At 44.9% G+C, this 21,690-nt stretch overlaps 1 protein-coding gene across 15 annotated transcripts in view; it reads left to right on the top strand.

Moving 5' to 3' along the window:
- Window positions 1-21,690, top strand: part of PCYT1B (phosphate cytidylyltransferase 1B, choline) — a 135,111-nt gene that overhangs the window by 90,885 nt on the left and 22,536 nt on the right. For all 15 annotated transcript variants that reach the window (XM_019823683.3, XM_019823678.3, XM_045050557.1 and 12 more), the window contains 2 exons: window positions 10,488-10,630; window positions 13,323-13,511. In XM_019823683.3, coding sequence (XP_019679242.1) covers window positions 10,488-10,630; window positions 13,323-13,511 — 332 coding nt within the window. The remainder of the gene's footprint in view (window positions 1-10,487; window positions 10,631-13,322; window positions 13,512-21,690) is intronic.

Genomic DNA, 21,690 nt, shown 5'->3' with positions numbered 1-21,690 from the left:
TGGCATCCTGATAGTTTCTCTGTCTCTCTCTGTCTCTCTCTCTGTCCCCCCTCCTCCTCCCCCCTCCCTCTCTCTGTCTCTCCCCTTACCTCCCTCTCTCCCTCCCACTCTTCCTCTCTCTCCGTCTCTCCCTCTCTCCCTCCCTCCCTCCAGGTGCGTGTGGGTATCCCTGCCTAGAATGAGGTGCCATGGTCTGTGCTGTGTCTCATCCATCTTCACATCCCCCCCATAGTCCCTGGTACATTTGTAGTGCTCGTTCAATACTGGCTAAGCAACAGGATGCTTTCTCAAAAAAGTTTTATTCATTTAAGTAATCTCTACACCCGGCATGGGGCTTGAACCCACGACCCCAGGATCAGGAGTCGCACACTCCTCTGACTGAGCCGGCCAGGCACTCCAGCAAGAGGGTGTTTTTAATGGAGTATGATGGGGAGTTGGCTAAGATGGACGTCTTCTGCTGGCAAGAGCTCTTCCCACTACACAGGGCGTAGGGCCATTTACCTAGATAATTTGGGCACGTACTCTATCTTGTGGAGTTTTTCAAATTACTTAGATTAAGGGGTGATTTGGGGCTGAATTTTATCAGCCTTTGCATCTAATTTGTTTGCTTTCCATTGGTATCATGGCCACTGAGTCCCTCACCCCTCTATTGAAGGGAGATGCCGACTATATGCACTAAATTACTCTGAACCACCAAAGGCTCACAGCCCAACAAAATCTCAGAGAAAGATGGAAGGGTTTGCCATGTGACTTGTTGCAAAAATGACTATGATCTGAATGAAATAGCTTTAAAATTATATCTGTGGATTTGCATTTTTCTTGCTCTGTCTTATAAAAAGCAAGGGAATATAAATCACAAATAATAGGTGCTTTTGGGGGCAGATGTGTAATGGAAAAATAGTCTCTGCTATGCACTCACCACCCAACACTTAGTGTTTTCCTGAGCTGACGTTTTCAGTCGGTGTCACAGGGTTTCTGGTAATCACCTAAGAATTAAAATAGTCATTGCTAGGACTTTTTAAATACCCAGTCTCCCCAGATTCTATCCATTTGGATTATTTTAAAAGACAGACGGGGCAAAGGTAATTACTTGTACCCTCTTATAGGGTCACATGGTTTTTCTGACCTTAAAAATGGAGATGTCCCCGGTGGAAGGAGGCAGGATAGTGGCCTGAATTACGTAAGTTCTCTGTCCGCCTTCCTTCAACTGACTGCCTTCCATTAATCTCCCATAAGGCTACCGCTGCCTGAGAAACTTGGAGCAAGGAAGAGTTTGAGGAAAGGATGGGTTGGAATTGGTATTTTAACTAGAGTTAGGTGTGGAAGTAGATTATTAATGGCTTGGTTTGTTGTCTGCTGTTTGGCTTTCTATCATACCTCTCCTCTCTGGGCACTGTAAGTGTGTCCAAGGACACCTTCCTACATACGTGAAACCATTATCCGGCACGTCCGGCCCCCTGCTCTTGTGAGTTAACATTTGCTTTACTGGGAGATTTCAAGAAGTGTGATATACCCATTATACTTGAGCTGTCCCCATCACAGCCGTCTTCCCCTCTTCCTGGGAACCACTGGCACTCCACCCACGTTGGCCCCACCGACCCTTACTTTCAGCCCACCGCCACTAAAGCCTTTTCCTGGTACATATGGACCTTCGGACTCTTGAGGTAGGATGGGCTCCTGAGGGTTACAAACCCAGTCTCCTAGCCCCTCCTTGGCATCACTGCCACTTCCTGATAGAACTGGGACTTCTCCATCTCCCGTGATGGGGGAGCTCCTACCTCCCAAGGCAGCCCACTCCATCTTTGGATCATTTGGACTCTCATTGGTGAAACCATGAATTCCCTGAGTGTGTCCACAAGCCAGGAATTGTTGGAGGGGAAATGGTATGCAAATACGAATAAGACCTAGTTCTCACCCGTGGGAGATGGCAGAGACAGAATAATTACCTCAAAATATTAGAAGCCTGTGGAGGGGTGTGTGCCGTAGGCCGGGGATGCATGTCCGAAGGTGGGAGCTTATGAAGCATAGCGCATTTGGAGAAAATCAAATGTTCATGCAGTATAGGGTGTGTAGAGGTGAGAGCAGAGATGGCGATTGGCAGGATGGGGTAGTGTGGATTTAATTCTATATGTCACATGGAGCCAGGTGCCATTCCGAGTCAGGGAAGTGCCATGAACACTCTTGTGGGGGCCTCTTGTGGGGGAAGGATCAACCAGGTAGGAGGACAGGAGTCATTTCTGCAGCTGAACCTACTCAGGAGCTCCCATGTCCCCAGATGACAGGGAATAACACCCTGGACATTTACAGTACTTGACATTGTGCTAGGTCTGCACTGGGACTGTGTAGAGTCAGCTTTTGGCCTTTTTCTCCTGGGGTGATCTCTGTTCCTGGGCCCTATGTGTTGGCCTGGCATGGGGTAGGGAACTGGTTCTTGCTTATCTTTCATTGTATGGTATCGGACCTGCTCAGCCATCATCTGTGGCGACGAAGCCCCCCATCGTAGCCTTCTGACATCCAGCCACCTCTCCATTTGGCCTGTCCTTGCCACAGCCTCTGCTACAGGATCCCATCCCTATGCTCTGGGTGTGCCGCCCAGCGGTCATGCAGATTTTAAATCTCCGCTACCTTCAGTGTTTCTCCAGAGGGCCCCTGGGAACTTTACAAACGTCTTCCCTAATCTACTGGACAGCTGTGGGAGGGGCCATGTCAGTCCTGCCTGACGCGCCCATGTAAGGAATGCTCTACTGAGGCCTCCCCATGTTGGCATGGGGTCTCTGGGAGACCATTTTCTCCCAAAGTTCCTGAAGGTGAATGGGGTACCAGCCCCTCTGGTCTGAGCTGTCTAATGGGTTCACTTGCCTGTCCCTGACCCTGGGGTTTGACTCTGAGTGGGGGCAAGGGACAGGCCCCACTCACATTTTCTCACTTCCATCCTTCCCCTCCTTATCCCTCTCCGGGTTCTTTCCCCTCGATCTCAGGAGGGGCTTTTCCTCTGCCTGGAGGGTAAGACGCTGCCACGTGGTGAATTGCATGTTTTCCCCACTCCAAGGCTTACAGGAAAACACTCCTCACTCTGAGTCCACTCAGCCTCTGCTTCTTAATAATGAAAGGGGCACTTTCTGGGATTTAGAAAACCTTTTTTTTGTAGTCCTCAAAGCATGGCTCTTTCAAGTGAAAGCCTTACCTTTCAAAACAGTTCTTTTTGAAACGAGCCTTCAAAAGAGCCCGTTTCAGAAGTCAGAAGCTGAACGCCTTCTCCTGTATTCTCAGCTGCAGCTTCTTTCCCCTGAGATAATGGAGGTCTCCCCGTCAGTGCCAACAGGACCTCAGCACAGACATCATCCCCAGAAATGAACACGACATTGGATAATATTTCAGAAAATTATTCTGTTACCTATAATATACTTAGTCTTCCTGATGGTGTGTTCGTTGGTTCAAACCCTTTTGGGGCCAGCTGGGGAAGCTCCATGCACCCCGCACCAGGGCTGGTAGTCAGGTCTGTGCTGTGTTCTCAGAAAGGCCTCCCCCTGGCGGTGGTCAGGAGCATTGGGTAAGAACAAGAGGCCTGACACTCTCACATGCCAGTCTTGTCTTGTTTATAAGAAGTTCCAAGAAGGAAACCCCATATGCTTCAGACTTGGAAGGCTGCTGAGGAACATGGCAGGGGTAGGAGGGGAGAAGGTGCGGAGAAACGGGCTGATGAATCAGTTGTAAGGAGGTGGGTTATGGCATAGGGAGGTTATTACCTTTTTAAGTCTTTGGAAGATCTGAGCTATGAGCCAGCTACTCCTTCCCTACAATCGCCATGAAGGACCTGGTATAGACCAGAGCTTGTCAAATGTAAATGTGACTACAGATCCCCACAAGATCTCTCTCTGTCCCTCTTTTTTCTTCTTTTTTCTCTTTTCTCTTTCTTCTCTCTCTCTCTCTCTCTCTCCCTCCTCCCCTCTTCTTTCCTCCTTCCTTTCCTTTCTTCTTTTCTTTTCTTTTCTTTTCTTTTCTTTCTCTCCCTCCCTCCCTCCCTCCCTTCCTGTACAGTTAACATACAATGTTATATACAATCAGAAAGACCAATACCGTATGATTTCACTCATAGGTGGAATTTAAGAAACAAAATAGAGGGACATATGGGAAGGTGGGTGAAGAGAAGAGAGGGAAACAAACCACAAGAGACTCTTAATGATAGAGAACAAACTGTGGGTGATGGAGGGAGGTGGGTGGGAGATGAGCTAGATGGGTGATGGGTAATAAGGAGGGTACTTGTGATGAGCGCTGGGTGTTGTAAGTGATGAATCACAAATTCTACTCCTGAAACCAATACTGCACTGTATGTTAAATCAAAATTAAAAAAAATAGAGTGTTAGTTTCAGGTGTACAGTATAGCGATTCAATAATTCTGTACATGACTCAGTGCTCATCATCATAAGTGTACTCTTAATCCCCATCACCTGTTTCACCTATCCCCTCACCCATCTCCCCTCTGGTAACTATCCGTTTTCTATAGTTAAGAGTCTATTTCTTGGTTTGTCTGTCTCTCTTTTCCCCCACCTTGGCTCGTTTGTCCGTTTCTTAAATTTCACATATGAGTGAAATCATATGGTATTTGTCTTTCTTTGACTAATTTCACTTGGCATTATACCCTCTAGATCCATCCATGTCATTGCAAATGGCAAGCTTTCATTTTTTTTTATAGCTAAGTAGTATCCCATTGTACATATATACCACATCTTTATCCATTCATCTATCAGTGGACACTTAGGTTGCTCTACATCTTGGCTATCATAAATAATGCTGCGGTAAACATAGGGGTGCGTATATCTTTTTGAATGAGAGTTTTCGTATTTTGGGGGTAAATACCTCGTAGTGCAATTACTGGATCCTAGGGTAATTGTGTTTTTAATTTTTTGAGGAACCTCCATAGCCTTTTTCACAGTGGCTGCCCCAGTTTGCATTCCTACCAACAGTGCATGAGGGTTCCTTTTCCTCCACATCCTTACCAACATTTGTTGTTTCGTGTGTATTTGATTTTAGCCATTCTGACAGATGTGAGGTGGTGTCTTATTGTGGTTTTGATACGCATTTCCCTGGTGATGAGTATGCTGAACATCTTTTCACATGCCTTCATATCTTCTGCCCATTTTTAATTTGATTATTTATTTTTTGGTGTTGAGTTGTATAAGTTCTTTATATGTTTTGGATACTAACCCCTAATGGGATAGGTCATTTACAAATATCTGCTCCCAATCAGTAGGTTGTCCTTTTGTTTTGTTGGTTTGTTTCTTTTGCTGTGCAGAACCTTTGTAATACACCCAATAGTTTTCTTTTGCTTTTGTTTTCCTTGCCTTAGGAGACATTCTGACAGATCTTTTTAAATGCAGATTTGGATTCGGTAGGTCTAGCAGGACCTAAGATCCCCATTTCTTTTTTTTTTTAATGTTTATTTTTGAGAGAGAGAGACCGAGTGTGAGCGGAGGAGGGGCAGATAGAGAGAGAGAGAGAGAGAGAGAGAGAGAGAGAGAGAGAATCAGAAGCAGGCACCAGGCTCTGAGCTGTCAGCACAGAGCCTGACACAGGACTCAAACCTACACAACGTGAGATCATGACGTGAACTGAAGCCAGACACCCAGTTGACTGAGCCACCCAGGTGCCGCTAAGATCCCCATTTCTTTTTTATTTATTAAAAAAACTTTTTTAATGTTTACTTTTGAGAGAGAATGTGAGCGGGGGAGGGGCAGAGAAAGGGAGACACAGAATCCAAAGCAGGCTCCAGGATCTGAGCTATCAGCTATCAGTGCAGGTCTCCAACTCACGAACCATGAGATCATGACCTGAGCTGAAGTTGGACGCTTAACCGACTGAGCCACCCAGGTGCCCTAAGATCCCCATTTCTAACGAGCTCCCAGGTTGGTAGATACAGTAAGTCCATAGACCTCACTCAGAGTAGCAAGAATCTAGACCAGGTATCTGGTTCACCCAGGGTTACTTCCAGGGTGAATTGAATCAACATTTCCTGGGGTGATAGCTTCTCACCTACCTTGGAGAGTGAAAACATGCATTTGGTCGTGGTTTCATTTCTTGGTGAGTAGCCTCTAGTGAGCTAAGAAAAAGTTGCATTCCTGATTTTAGGATATAGGAACAGGCCCAATAATTTCCTGACTCAAAGCAATGGAGCACCCTATTGTTGCATAACAAATTAGGAGCCACTTTATTTTGCCCGTGATTTCGTAGGGCAGAATTGCAGCCAGGGCTTGGCTGGGTGGTTCTTGCTTGGGGTCTCTCCAATGGTTGTACTCCGCTGTGGGCTGGGGCTGTAGTCATCTGAAGGCCCACTTGGGCTGGAGGTCCCAGGTGGTGCTCTTATATGGCTGGCAGTGGGTGGTGGTTTGTCAGCAAGGAGCTCAGCTGGGGTTGACACTGTAGCGCCTACCTGTGGCCTCTCTGTGTTGCATGGGCTTCTAAAAAGCATGGTGGCTGGGTTCCAAGAATGTGCGTCCTAAGAGGAAGCATTTGGAGAGTTAGCAATCTCGACAGAAGCCTCAAGGCTTCTTTGGCCCTAGCCTTGGAGGTCAGCCAGCGTCACTTCTACCACGTTCTCTTGGTTACAAGCAAGTCACTCAGGCCAGCTCAGATTCCAGGGGAAGGGGACTGTGCCCATATTTAATCTACCCTAATTCCCATCTTCGCATTGAGTAGTCAGGTGGTATTCTACTTGGCCTGGGAGCACGGGCATAAGACTCTGCGTGACTTTACGTATGCCCAGGGCCATTGATCTGTTCTGCCAATGCCTCACCAAGGGAGAGCCGTAGGAGAGAAGGCCCGAGTATTCACGGTGAGGGAAAGATGCTCAGAAATGGCCCAGGCATCCACATGTGGCGTTTGCATTCTAATTGAGGTCTATTTTGAAAGGCAAAAGTCGCTTTAAATGAAGCCAGAGATCTAGAGGGCATGAATTAAACTTTACAGCACTCTGCTTTGCTTGTCGGAACTACATGTCAAAACCCTCCAGCAAAGCTGGATGAAAGGATGGAGCTTAAGTGAAGTAGGCTGTCAGGTCCACGGTCCTCATCATCCTGCTAATATTGCCTACTACTGTCGAAAGTTTCCTTCATGAACATGTGCTTGGCTGCTTCTTAAAATAGCTCCATAACCAAACACTGCAATTCGGGAAAGCACGATAAAAAAGGTTCTCTGATCATGCTCATTACTGAATATTTTTAGCAGAGCACTAATTAGGATTTGGAGGAAGCCGGGTGCCTCATTATGTCAGCAGAGGGCTTGGCTTCTTTCAGAGACGTACCTCCCCACCAGCCAAAGCAAGTCTGTCCCCGCCCTAAACCTTCGGTAACTCAGCCACAGAGACCTCGCTCTGTGGCTTCACAGAAAGGGTGAGCTCATGTCACCAGTGTCTCATTGACTTGCTAAAATCTACTAGTAACTAGAAATCTTGTTAACATGTCACCAGGCAGCAGGGGTGTGGGAAAAGCGTCTGCCTGCTGACAGATGGGACATAGCGCTCCCCAGAAAGCTCCCTGCTCCGCCCACCAAGGTGGGGATGTTGTCTCGGCCCCCCAGCTTGGGACCACTCAGTGCTCCCCGCCCACCAGAGCCCCCTGCGCAGCTGGTCACTTGGGTGCTATTTATATTCATGTGTTTGGATGTTTGTGTCCTCTGCCTTCCATTTGGTTTTCTGCGTTGGAGTCCTTATTCTCAGAAAGTGATAAAAGAAGTTTTGGGCGTAGTAGTAAACCCCAGCTCTGTCTTTGAGCCACAGAATATTAGAAGCCCGGTGCTTTGTCTCAAACGTCAGCAGTGCCAGCCTGCTGCTGATACTGTGAATGTACACATGATATCAAAAGAGAGCTCAAAGGGACACCTTAGGAGGGGCCAGAAGACTGAAAAGTTCATAGAATCAAAAAAGTTCATAGAGGGGCCAGAAGACTGAAAAGTCAATACAATCAAAGAGAACTGGATTTGGAAAGACACTCAGAGATCAATGTTCATCTAGTCAGCTCTTCAGCAAATATTCTTACAGTGCCTGCTTGTCACTCAGTGCTGAGAATACAGAGGAGATTAAGACAGGAGTTCTTCCCTCATGTAGCTTGTTGTCAAGTAGGGAAGGCAGTTACTGAATAAGCTGTTTTCTACAGACTTTGGAATATGTGAAGGGAGAGAAAGATAGCCCGAAGAGCCAGTCTGGGGGTTAAGAGATTGCTTCGAGGAAGTGACGCTAACGGTGAAACCCAGGGGATGACAGGGGGTCAGCTGAGTAGAGAGCACGGGTGCGGCAGAGTGAGGGGATGGGGACAGCCCTCTCAGGACACCGAAGCCCAGTGTCGGGGGGGCTCAGGCAGGTCCACTTTGTCACACAGCTCTACAGAATCCAGTGAGAATGGTGCCCCCTATTGGCAATGTAGTCCAGGGGCCTTGGCTCAGACAATGAAGTGGGGGAGAGTGTCTGAGATGGGACTGGAGAGCATGGCGGGGAGCAGAGATAAAGGAAGCTGGCACAGAGCCAGGGTAAGGGTTTAGACGTGATCACTCAGGACTCCAGAAAGCCACCAAAGGCTGTTGGGCTGCCGCCTGGTATGTGTTTTGGAAGGCTGCTCTGTGGCTCTTGCCACATGACAAGTGGATTGAGGGCACCAAAAATGACATCGCTGGAGACTGGTTTTGAGGCTCTTGCTGTAATCTTTGAACTAGATGGTGTTAGATTGGTTTAGATAATGGTGAAGAAAAGTGGGTGAGTCAGAGAGCTTTCTAGGAGGTAGGTTGGTGCCTGGAAGGAGACGGATTGGACGTAGTTGAGTGAGGGAGAGGGAGGTGGCGCAGATGATCCCAAGACCAATTTGTCCGGCTGCCTCACTTCTCAGTTTTGGACACTGAGGTTAAGTAACTTGCCTTCTGAGGTGTGAGTCTGGCCCAAGTCTCCAAACTGAGAACCCAGTACCCTTGTCCCCAGGCCCTGTCCATCATGCTGTCCCACCCCTGAGATCTCTGAGTGACCCTAATCACACTGGGGAGAAATCTCTTAATTGCCAACATGTTTCAGTTGACAACACAAGTGTGAATATAAACCACATTCTTGTCTCGATAACATTTGTGACCTCTTGATAGCCCTGTATTTGTTCACCCAAATAGATCTCTGAGGACATTGAAGAAAGTCTCCTAGAACTTGGCATTCTCTGTGCTTATTTTTACTCAGTCCCATGTGTTCTAAATGAAAGAGTCTTGAGTGGTGAAACCACCAAGCAGAGTAGACTCTTCTTGTTTTTTTAAATTTTTTTAATGTTTGCTTATTTTTGAGAGAGAGAGAGAGAGAAGGAGAGAGGAAGAGAGAGAGAGAGAGAGAGAGAGAGAGAACAAGTGGGGGAGGGACAGAGAGAAAGGGAGACACAGAATCTGAAGCTGGATCCAGGCTCTGAGCTGTCTGTACACAACCTGACGCAGGGCTCGAACTCATGAACCGTGAGATCATGAACTGAGCCAAAGTCGGATGCTCAACCGACTGAGCCACCCAGGAACCCCCAGAGTAGACTGTTCTTAGGGAGATAAAGTCATCTAGCATCCCAAGGGCATGTCTTCAAATCAGAGACAACAAAATAGTACACTTTTTCATCTTTTCCTCAGTCTGATGAGATGCAGACTTCCTTAGGGAAGAAAGGAAGTTGGGCCACGATCTAATTCATTGGCTCAATTGTTAGGCTTTATTCACTTACTCGTTTCATTTGCATTTATCCAGCACCTTCCATGTGCCAGGAATGGGCACTGAGCTGGGGGCTGATAATGCAGAGATAGTCGAGGCATAATCTCTACTTTCACAATGTTCCCCTTTTGACAAGGAGGCAGGTATTTAAAATAGTTGTGTTGAGGGGAGCCTGGGTGGCTCAGTCGGTTAAGCGTCCGACTTCAGCCAGGTCACGATCTCGCAGTCCGGGAGTTTGAGCCCCGCGTCAGGCTCTGGGCTGATGGCTCAGAGCCTGGAGCCTGCTTCCGATTCTGTGTCTTCCTCTCTCTCTGCCCCTCCCCCGTTCATGCTCTGTCTCTCTCTGTCCCAAAAATAAATAAACGTTAAAAAAAATTAAAATAAAATAGTTGTGTTGATGGAAGCCACATTTGTATCCTAGAGGTTGTGGATTCTACTCAGTGATGGCAGGAAAGGCTTCCCAGGGCCACAACCTTGAAGCTGGACCCCACAGACTAAGGAGAAGCACCGTGGCTGGTGCGAGCGGGGAAGGGGATCCAAGGCTTGGTATGAGTCAATGCCAGGTGCGTGTCCGCTGCCTCCAGGGAGCAGGTCCGGGGGGCCGAGCATGCAGTGTTGTGGCGGGAGGAAGTGTACGGAACCGGGTGTGGAACAGCCACCTGGGGCCACGTGTGAAAGCCTCCCTCACACACCCAGGAGCTGCAACTCTGTCCCGGAAAAGAGAGCTAGTAAAGAAAACAGGTCTTACTTTTTTCTTTTTATCTCCTCTTTGCTATTTGAACAGGAATGTTTGTTCCAACACAGAGAACGGAAGGCATCTCAACATCAGACATTATCACCAGAATTGTCCGTGACTATGATGTTTATGCCCGACGCAACCTCCAGAGAGGGTACACAGCCAAGGAACTAAATGTCAGCTTTATAAATGTAAGTGTGCCGCCCGGTATCCTGTGACAACCGTCATGTCACACAAGCACTGCCACCATTTGTTGGATGTCTACTATATGCCATACAGTGTTCTTTTCTAAAAAGTTTTTATTTAAATTCCAGTGCCACTGTCTTCCTGATGTTTTATATTCATTGTCTCGGTTCAGTCTGCACAACGACCCAATGATGTATTATCCCCGTTTTACAGATGGAGAAACCACTGTCCAAAGGGCTAACCTAAGTCAGCCAAAGCACGCGGTAGCGAGCTCCACATTTTATAAAGGAGTTACCTCCCTTCCCCTTGCTCCAAGCTGCCTCTTCTACTGTTCTCAGACTTGCGGGAAGGGTTTCTGGGAGATGGGCCCTCGGGAAAGGCAAGTGTTGTCTTCCCCTCAAAGGGAAGGAAGGCAGGCAAAGGCAATGAAAAGCGAAACCAGAGGCAATGAATTTAAAATTTTCATTTTATTAAGGCCTTACAGATGCTCATTAGAAACCTTAACAGCCATCATCATCATCATCATCATCATCACTGTCCAGAGAAATTACAGCTGGTTAAGTAAAGCCTAATGTCTTTGGCTTCCTTTTGTATTTGTGCCGTATTGTTCCCACAGAGCTGCTGTTAGTTTTAATAACAGAGCAACTGTTAAAACAACTTGAAAACAACTAAAACAGGCTGTTAAAAAGCAAAGAGGGCCGGTCCAGTTGCTAAAGGTGATGTGAGTGCATCTGGACAACTCTATTTGCCCAGACTCTGAGGAGGTGATGACGTTGATTGAAACAAGAAGTCTTCCTCCATACTGAATTTTAACACCCCCCCCCCCCCAGAGGCGTTGTATTTTCAAGAGTGATTTTTCTACAACAGTAGAGGCTTACAGTGATGTGCAGCCGTATGTGTCCGGCAGCTTACACAAGTCGATCATTGGGACCTTCCAGATGAGGAGGGGTTTGTTAATTGTTGATCCGTGCTTATTATTTGTGCTCACGAAGCAGGGGGCGTTGGGAGCCTAGACTGCGGCTTCACACGAGTCGGGCAACAAAATAGAAAATGTTGGGTTCAAGTGGTACCAGAGCAAGTGGCTGAAAAGAATTCTGTCGAAGTGATCATTTGGTATCTTTTAGAGAATAAAGCCCTGGTTATTTCAATAAATTAAACTGCCTGTTCTTTTAAATTGAATCCAGTCAGCCATCCAAGCATGCCAAACCGTTTCCAAAAGTTATTGCTCGTTCTCTTCCAACAGCCTTTAGATAAGCCACTTAGCTCAAGGAACCGTGTAGTCACTGTGGATGCGCTCATGGCCTTGCTGTGACAGCAAGCCTGGCTGCAGCTCAGAGGGAAAATCAAATGTGCTCGATGGGCGTGTAGATGAATCAGAGAACCTCAGAGGTGGCAGGAAGCTGAGAGGGGCCGGTCACCCAGTTCGAGTTTCTGCATTGAGACTGGAGTAAAGCTGAGCTCAGAGGGGACCTGGCCAAGGTCCCTCCAGCAGAGTAGAGGTGGAGGCAGCGGCAGCCTCCCGCTTCGCGGCACCCATTCCTTCCATCCCGTGCCGCCCGAGAGCTGTATGTAACGCTCCTGTAGTATGTGTAGCCAAGTGACAGCACATACCTAGCTCACATCCTACCCCAAGGCTACAGTAAGCTTTAGTCCGGGAATCCTGACCTAGTTGTGCAATATTCCAAGTGTCCCCAAGAATTCTGAGATAGGAACGTTAGTCCCATGTAGTGAAGAAAAAACTTGATTGCCCCTCGGGGAGAAAATATGTCATGACTTCATGGAGGGGAAGACCCTTCATCTCATGTTATTTTCATGGTTTTGATACTCTCGTTGGGTAACACGATTAAATGCTTATGCTGCTTAATTGTAATCCAACAGCCAACACATACTAAATTTTTACTAAATACCAGGCTTTGTGCCAAACACTTTATGTGCATAATCTTATCTAATTGTTACAGCAACTCGATGGGGATAGAGATGAAAATTACCCCCACTTAACAGATGAGGCAACCGAGGTTTAGAGGTGACCTCTGACCTGCCCAACATACAGGGCCTTTCAGGCACATAGGTATAGCATTGTTGCATTAAGGCTATAAGAAGAACAAAGTCTCAATCCAGAGAAACTATCAGAACAAAAGCCTTCTTCGTCACCAAGGAAATGGATACAGTTCAATTAGCTTCATGAAAAAATGTCATTACAATGAACATTTTAGTGCAACACATGGGTTTTAAGTCCCAGTCAGTTGCCTATTTATTCCAAACAGTACTGGTTTTAATAGTGTTCCAGTAAAACAGAATTCAGGCAGCCTGTGAGTGACCATTCTATGTACAATTCGTACTTTTGTCTAAATCCCAGGAAAATTTGGGGGGGGGGTGTTTGCCCAATATCTACCTATAGTAAGCAACAAATACATATTTTTGGTTCTTACATAAGCGACTCCAACTCTGATGTTTACAAGACACGGAATATTAAAATCACTTGTATTTCATTTCACATAGCCAAGTAGACTAATGACAAATGACTTTTCTTACAAGAGATGTGCTTTCCCATCAGTCTAGCCCTTGGAAATAGCAACATCCTGACTCTTTAGGTTAAGAACAAACATGAGTTGAAATAAAAAGACCATTAATGTGAATGACTGGTCTCTCTCATGCCCTTTTGGCTAAATCACTCTTTCTCCTTTAATTTTTGACCAGGAGAAGAAGTACCGCTTCCAAAACCAGGTAGACAAGATGAAGGAAAAGGTCAAGAACGTGGAGGAAAGATCAAAAGAATTTGTCAACAGAGTAGAAGAAAAAAGTCATGATCTAATTCAAAAGTGGGAAGAGAAGTCAAGGGAATTCATTGGCAACTTCCTGGAGCTGTTTGGGCCTGACGGTGCATGGGTATGTAATTATTTCTCTTCACTTTCATGGAACCACTCAAGGGTGTCCCTTATCTCAGTCCAATTTGGGCATCAGCCCAAGTGGCTTCAGGTCTACATCATTTCTTTAGGTTCTGCTTTATCCCTCAATTTGGCACCCCATAGCACCCAAAGCCAGTTCTGGTCTCTGTTTCTATTTCTTGTTCAGACCTTGAAGCCATTTGGTCATTGTTTAATGTCTGTTGCTGCAGAGGTTGGTTCTCTAGCTCATCGTGGTCTCTCAGTTGGAAATGAGGCAAAGCTTAGGGGTCAGAGTCAAGTGGGTCAGTGGTGGCATGGAATTTGTGTTGTGAGACAAAGCTAATGGGCTCTTGGATCACCCTGGGGAGGAAGGTCAAAAGAAACCTAGCAGCATCCTTCACCTTTTTTGGTCAGGAACCCTGCTCTTCCATCGGCCATAAGAGAAGAGGTAGGATTTTGCTCTGCGTCTGCACTGTCATGTCCTGATTTTCCCGTCATTTCATGGCATATATGTGTCGGGAGAAAGTTTTAGGGGACTGAGACCATGATCTCAATCTTAAAACAGAGAAACTGCAGAGAGTCTTGTCAAAATTCTACACACAATTCTGAGGGAACACTATGAAAAGGGAAAAGAAAATTCTGGAAACTACCTTGTATTCCACTGGTATTTCTCTTGTGCATGTACTTAGAGGTGAAGAACCAGTATTGTCAGCAGCGTTAATGGGGTTTCCATGAAAGAGATCTTTCAAAGCCAACCTTCGTTTTTAAAACAAAGAGAAGTGATTCCATTTGATTTCCTTGATTTTAAGTAGCCTAGATTTCCTATTATGACATGAGAAGTCTCTAACAAAATCCACTTCGGCTTAATTATTTTATTGATGGGTTGTCACTGCTGCCTCTGTGCTCATTTGCGCTGGTTCATTATAGGATTATCTAAAGGTAAAACACTCAATTAGTAATAGAAAAAGAAGAACGTTTGAGAAGGTGGAAGAGATGCTTTGCTTAAAGACTAGTGGCCTCTACATGATTATAGACGTGGGTGTTGTGCGCCAATCGGGTCCCAGTGGCAGAGTCTGAGAGGGGCAGAGGGTTTGCAAGGGGCTGCTTGAGATTTCGAGGACTTCTAGAAAGAGCTAGTAACAGTGGAGGAGCCCAGTGCTGGGTTCCTTTTCACTTCCCCTGGGCCTGTTCAAGTTTTCAGCTCAAATCAGTTTAATTTACGGGCCACGTATCCATGTCCTTGTGTACGCACAGGGCTAGGGAAGAACATGAAAACAAAGTGCAGAACCTGTTCTCTGGGATTCCATGGGATCTCTAACATCCGGTCTAAAAGTTCCATGAGTTTAGTGTGTACCCTAATAGTTCACTATCCACAACTCATTTCCAGGGGGTGCACACGCTGCTGGTGGTGTTTTGTTTTGAATGAAACCAGGTGGGTATTCATTTGCTTACAGAGATTCAGAAATGTGTCACTGTGGAGGAGCCCTGGTGTCCTAACTCAAGAGGGTGGCTATTTTCTCCACCTGGAGTGAGCCTCGGCAAGGAAGGAATATAATTTCATAGCAACTTGGTAGATCTTAGTCGTTTCGGGCTCCCAGTGAAGGTGAAATCATAACGGGAATTGTCCTAGAGGAGTCTGGTGACAGCACGCCGCGGTGATTTTTAAGAAATGAAATCCAGCTTTGAGTCTAGAGGTTTTTCTTTTTAAAACTTGCTATTAGTGTCAAAACTGTTATTAACATTAATTTACCATATCAGCCAGACTTAGACATTGCTTTTTTTCTGTTGACATTAAAAGTACAGGAATAGTTACAAGGATGTTAAACGCCAAGATAAGTAATTTGCTTTTCATGAATATGCTATTATTATAATAATTCTTTATTTGTGGGTTTGGGACTGGAACTCATTTCTTAAAATAGAGGATGCGTATTACCTGCAAATATGGTACTGTTACAAATAACCCAAACTTAGAAAAGCATGAAATAGAAGGATTTAAAGTACAAAATTCGGCACAACAGAATTGGTGTGAGGTATAACATGTAGCTTTTTATAGTGGGTATTCCATAAATGTGTGTGGACTTAATGGATGCATGGACCTATACACAGAACCTTCTAGCATCTGCAAAGGAGATGGTGAGGTATAATTCTCCATATTCCTATCTATATTGATATCAATATCATATATATAGATTGATACAGATATATACCCTTAGCCTTTTATTGCTTATGGTGCTCAGTACAGGACTTGGTAGAGCTTGGTGTTTGGCTCAAATTCAGGAGGCAGAATTGGTTTGCTTGGCCTTCAAAAACGTTCTCAAGTTTCTTTCAGGGAGGGCATGAGCTCGCCATTGCCCACCGTTATTCCCTGCTGCCTCCTCTAACCTGACTCGTACATTTTTGCTACCCACCTGTACCCAGGCAATATTTGTGCTTGTTCCTTGTAGTATAGAGTCTTTGATTTTCCTCCAAGTGACCTCATGCTTTCTATTAAGAGCTGTCATAGAAAATCCAAATCCTTCCACATCAGAGTGAGAAGTCGTGGTGAGGACCATGTTGTTACAGTCTAGAAGTCGTATAGCAGGTTAACCCTTTTCCAAAGCCTTTTTCTATCTACTCTACGCATTTTGACTACACAGTAAGGGAGTATCATAGCTGCGTTCTAGATAAATTACAAAGGTCTAGGAAAACTGTGAAACTTTCCTATGGTTTCCCAGACATTTGGAGGTACCGGGCTGGAGGCTGGGCCCCAGCCTTTTTTTTCCTGGCCGGCACTGTATCGTCCACCATAGGAATGTCCACGGGAAGCAGTCACTTTCGTCCTTCACCCTCCTTTGGTCAGCCTATGGCACTGTGGAGAAACCGATGTACCGAAACCACATTAAGGCTTTGTGACCAAGCCCGTTGCCAAAATGGCACTTTACGCCAGGTCATCTAGATTCAGGAGAGGTGGTGGCGGCTGCCTTCTTAAGTAAGCAGAAATCCTGGTGCCCGTGGTGATGTTATCTATTGGTGAGTAACAAATTACCCCCAAAATTAGCGACTTAAAAAGAACACATATTATTTCACATAGTTTCTGAAAGTCAGGAAGTAGCTTAGCTGCGAGGTTATCATTTAGGGTCTGTCATGAAGTTGCAGTCAGGAGAAAAGCTAGCCTTTTAAGATGTAATAGCTGAAGTGACAATCCATTTATGCCATATTCTTTTTTCCTCTTGCATAGTTTATTTTCAATAAAATAAATCTGTAGATCTTAACCCAAGAGAGCTGTAGATAGAATTCAGAGGGTCAGTGAACTTGAATGAAAAAAAAAATAGTATCTTTATAATTACTAACCTCCACCTACAATACAGCTTTCCCTCCAATTATAAATGTAGGTAACAAATGACAATACTCCCAGCAAAACTTGTGGCTTTGTAACCAACCAGTAGAAATAACATATTTTAATATCAAATTTTGGGAATTGAAGAGATGTCAAAGTATCCTTTATACACATCATTACTTTGAAATTTTGGTGGTAATTACTATTGGAAATTTATTTTTTTTTTAGCCTTCCATTTTATAATTTATGTTTTAATTTACATGTAAGTTAGTTAGCATATAGTGCAACAATGATTTCAGGAGTAGATTCCAGTGATTGATCCCCTATGTATAAAACCCAGTGCTGAGCCCAACAAGTGTTTTCCTTAATGCTCCTTACCCTTTTAGCCCATCCCCCCTCCCACAATCCCTCCAGCAACCCGGTTTGTTCTCTGTATTTAAGAGTCTCTTCTGTTTTGTCCCCCTCACTGTTTTTATATTATTTTTGCTTCCCTTCCCTTAGGTTCATCTGTTTTGTATCTTAATGTCTTCATATGAGTGAAGTCATAGGATACTTGTCTTTCTCTAATTTCGCTTCACATAATACTGTCCAGTTCCATCCACGTAGTTGCAAATGGCAAGATTTCATTCTTTTTTTTGGCCGACTTATACTCTATTGTATATATATACCACATCTTTATCCATTCACCTGTTGATGGACATTTGGGCTCTTTCCATACTTTGGCTATTGTGGACAGTTCTGCTATAAACATTAAGGTGCATGTGCCCCTTCGAAACAGCACACCTGTAGCCCTTGGATAAATACCTAGTAGTGCCATTGCTGGGTTGTAGGGTAGTTTTATTTTTAATTTCTTGAGGATCCCCCATATTGTTTTCCAGAGTGGCTGCACCAGTTTGCATTCCCAGCAGCAGTGCAAAAGAGATCCTCTTTATCTGCATCCTTGCCAACATCTGTTGTTGCCTGAGTTGTTCATCTTAACCATTCTGACAGGTGTGAGGTCGTATCTTGTTATGGTTTTCATTTGTATTTTCCTGATGATGAGTGATGTTGAGCATTTTTTTCATGTGTCAGTTGGCCATCTGGATGTCTTCCTTGGAGAAGTGTCTATTCATGTCTTTTGCCCATTTCTTAACTGGATTATTTGTTTTTTACATGTCGAGTCTCATAAGTTCTTTATAGATTTTGGATACTAAGCCTTTATCTGATATGTTGTTTGCAAATATCTTCTCCCATTCTGTCGGTTGTCTTTTAGTTTTGCTGATTGTTTCCTTTGCTGTGCAGATTTTTATCTTGATGAGGTCCCAAGAGTTCATGTTTGCTTTTGTTCCCCTTGCCTCCAGAGACACATTAAAAAGTTGCTCCAGCTGAGGTCAAAGTTGACGGCTTCCTGTCTTACATTGAGGTCTTTCATCCATTTTGAGTTTATTTTTGTGTATGGTGTTAAGAACGTGGTCCAGGTTCATTCTTCTGCATGTCGCTGTCCAGTTTTCCCAGCACCATTTTCTGAAGGGACTGTCTTTATTCCACTGGATATTCTTTCCTGCTTTGTCAAAGATTAGTTGGCCACATGTTCCTGGGTCCATTTCTGGGTTGTTCATTCTGTTCCATTGATCTGAGTGTCTGTTCTTGTGCCAGTACCATACTGTCTTGATGATTACAGCTTTGTAATATAGCTCGAAGTCCAGGATTGTGATGCCTTCGGCTCTGGTTTTCTTTTCAACATTGCTTTGGCTCTTCAGGGTCTTTTCTAGTTTCATACAAATTTTAGGATTGTTTGTCCTTGTTCTGTGACGAATGCTAGTGTTATTTTGATAGGGATTGCTCTGCCATATTCTATTGGTCACACAATCGGGGCATATTTTTGGGAAGATACCACACAAGGATGTGAATAAATCCAGAAGGTGGGGTTTTGGGGGGCCATAATTGCTGTAATAGAGGATTATTCCCATTTATTCAGTCTGAGGGAAGAATTACCAGAGCTCAAAAGGTTACTTTTCAATCTTACCACCTACAATTCTACTTATTTAACTACTTATTTTTTTTCTAGATTCTTATAACTAGTCCTGACTCACATTTAGAAGACAGCCTATAACCCAACCATAGCTGCAAAGGGAAGCCTTCCCAACAGAAACTTGGTATTCCCCCTCTTGGGAGGGCATGTCCCTGAAAGACAGACTATCCTCAAGGAAGGGGCATTAAAGGAGCTGAATTCTGAAGCATTGTTGTCATGTTGGTGGCAATGCTGTTCATTTCCAAGGTGTTCAGGGTCAAGCCGCCAGGATCAGGGGAGGCAGAATCAGCTTTCAGGGTTTGCTTTTGGGGTAGGGCCTTCCTAGTGAAACTTGGCTATTTTTGTTCAAAGGGTCAGACACGTTCCATTTAAACATTGTGCCCCAGGCACAGAGGCTATATTTTAAAAACATTATGTATCAATTTGAATGATATGCCGCTATAGTCCTTTACTGACATTGAAAACAGAGACTCATTTCCTGTTTGAAATGAAAATGCATCTCTTCTGTTTTACAGTGTGAACACAGACCTTTTCCCGGAGCACTAGGAGAGAATAACCTTAGGTCAGGTGCAAGTTTTCAGTTTATCCTGCACCACAAACACTCTTGGCCCTAATCCAATCAGTGTGGTGGATTCCCTATGCAAACCAAATAGGTATTTGCATCTAATATAGGAGAAACATTTTTTAAAAACCTTGATGATATGTTCATTTTTTTTTTTTTTACAAAGAACAGATTTACATAATGTGAGGTCCGTTAGTAAGTTTTTCAAACTGTGATAAAATTTACCTAACATAGCATTTTAGCCATTTTTGATATATAGTTCAGTGGCGTTTAATATATTCATAGTTGTGCAACCATCAGCACTATCCGCTTCTGGAACTTTTGCATCATCCAATATTGCAACTCTGTACTTATTAAATACCCCGTCACCAGTCCCTAGGAATCCCCCTTCTAACTTTGTCTCTATGAGTTTGACTATTCTAGGTACCTCATGGTGGAATCACACAGCGTTTATCCTTTTGTCTGGCTAATTCCATTTAACATAATGTCTTCAAGATTTAACCAGTGTTGTAGCACGTGTCAGAATGTCATTCCTTTTTAAAGCTGAATAATATCCCTTTGTGAAAGAATTTTATTTGCTTACCTTAAATCATTGGCCTAGGCAGGCATCTATAACACACACCGAGGGGCCTACTGGGTTAGTCTCTAGGGACAGAGGCTGGCGCATGCCATCTTTCACTACCCCTTTATGTCACTCCAGCTTCCTGCCATCTCCCAGAATGGAGCTTGTACCTTCCTTTGGTACCTCAATCTTGTAGCCACCCAGGGGACACCTCTAGATCTCCTGGCTTGGATAGCCAGTGCAACTTACCCTCCAGGGTCCCATAAGACTGTAACCAACTGACAAGAGTTCCCGACCATCTACCACCCCCCAGGGCCCAGGAAGAGGTTAGAGACCCAGGCAATCCTCTTTCGGAGAAATAAGCCTTTCAGCTTATCTTCATAGCTGTGGCTGGAGGGGCAGGCTTCCAATGAAACCTACCTCTACAGGCCAGAGACCTCCTTGGAGGGCAGGTGCTAATTTTATGTTCCTTCCACCACCCACCAGAGCACCAGTGGCTCCTAGAGAGGAGACCGTACCTGTGTCTGGTGTCCTGGTCTTCTGGGCTGCCACCAGGGGACACTCCTTGACCTTCTACCTCTGATGGTTAGCCACCACCCCCAGGGCACTGCAGAGACAGTAGGCTGAAATACACCCCCAGTCATTCTATGAAAGAGGCGTATTCATTTGTCTAGGAGCTGGGGCCGGAGGGAGGGCTTTTGGTTTGGCACAGATCTACGGACCTAATGAGGTGCACTCTAAGGACCGGGGCCAGAGGACCTTATGTTCGTGTTCACCCTCTGTCTTGCTCCAGGTCACCAGTATCTACTAGAAAGGAAGTTGTACACTGCTCAGGTGTCCCGATTTTTAACAAGTGCCACAGACGAGCACCTCTAGGTGACCTGACTCTGGTGGTCAGCAGGGCTTGGCTTGTAGTCCTGCAGGACTGTATCTATGGGCATGCTTCATCTGATTGCACTTTGTATTATTTGCTGATACTGTATTTTCTACAAGTGGAGGGCTTGTGGCCACCATGCACTAAGGAAGTCTAATTGGAACCGGTTTTCCAAAAGCATTTGCTTTGTTTGTGTCTGTGTCACGTGTTGGTAATTTGTGCAATATTTCAAACTTGCAGTGACTAGTGGCCTTTGATGTTACTATTATATTTGTGTTGGGATGCCATGAATCGTGCCCATGTAAGATGGTGAACTTAATTGGTAAAGGTCTTTGTTCTGACTGCTCCACTGACCTGCTGTTTTCTCCTCTCTCTCTCCCTACTTGGCCACTTATTCTCTGAGACACAAAAACACTGAAATGAGGCCAGTTGATAACCTTACAATGGCCTCTAAGTGCTCAAGGGTAAGGATAAGTCACAGGTCTCTCACTTTCATTCAAAAGCTAGAAATGATTAAGCTTGGTGAAGAAGGTGTGATGCAAGCTAGGCCTCACGAACCAGTTAGCCAAGTTGTGAATACAAACAAAGTTCTTGAAGGAAATTTAAAGTGCTACTCAAGTGAACACAGAAACGATAAGGAAGCGAAAAAGCCTCATTGTTGATATGGAGAAAGTTTTACTGGTCTGGATAGAAGGTAAAAGAAGCCATAACATTCCCTTAAAACAAAGCCTATGTCTCCAATTCTGTCAAGGCTGACGGAAGTGAGGAGGTACAAGAAAGTACTTGAAGCTATCACAGGTTGGTTCATGAGGTTTAAGGAAAGAAACTAGCATAAAAGTGTAAGTTGAAGCAGCA

Source organism: Felis catus, chromosome X (assembly GCF_018350175.1).
Source record: "Felis catus isolate Fca126 chromosome X, F.catus_Fca126_mat1.0, whole genome shotgun sequence".
NCBI lineage: Eukaryota > Metazoa > Chordata > Mammalia > Carnivora > Felidae > Felis > Felis catus.
The sequence above is the reverse complement of the archived record's forward strand: the minus strand, read 5'-3'. Positions and strand labels throughout refer to the sequence as shown.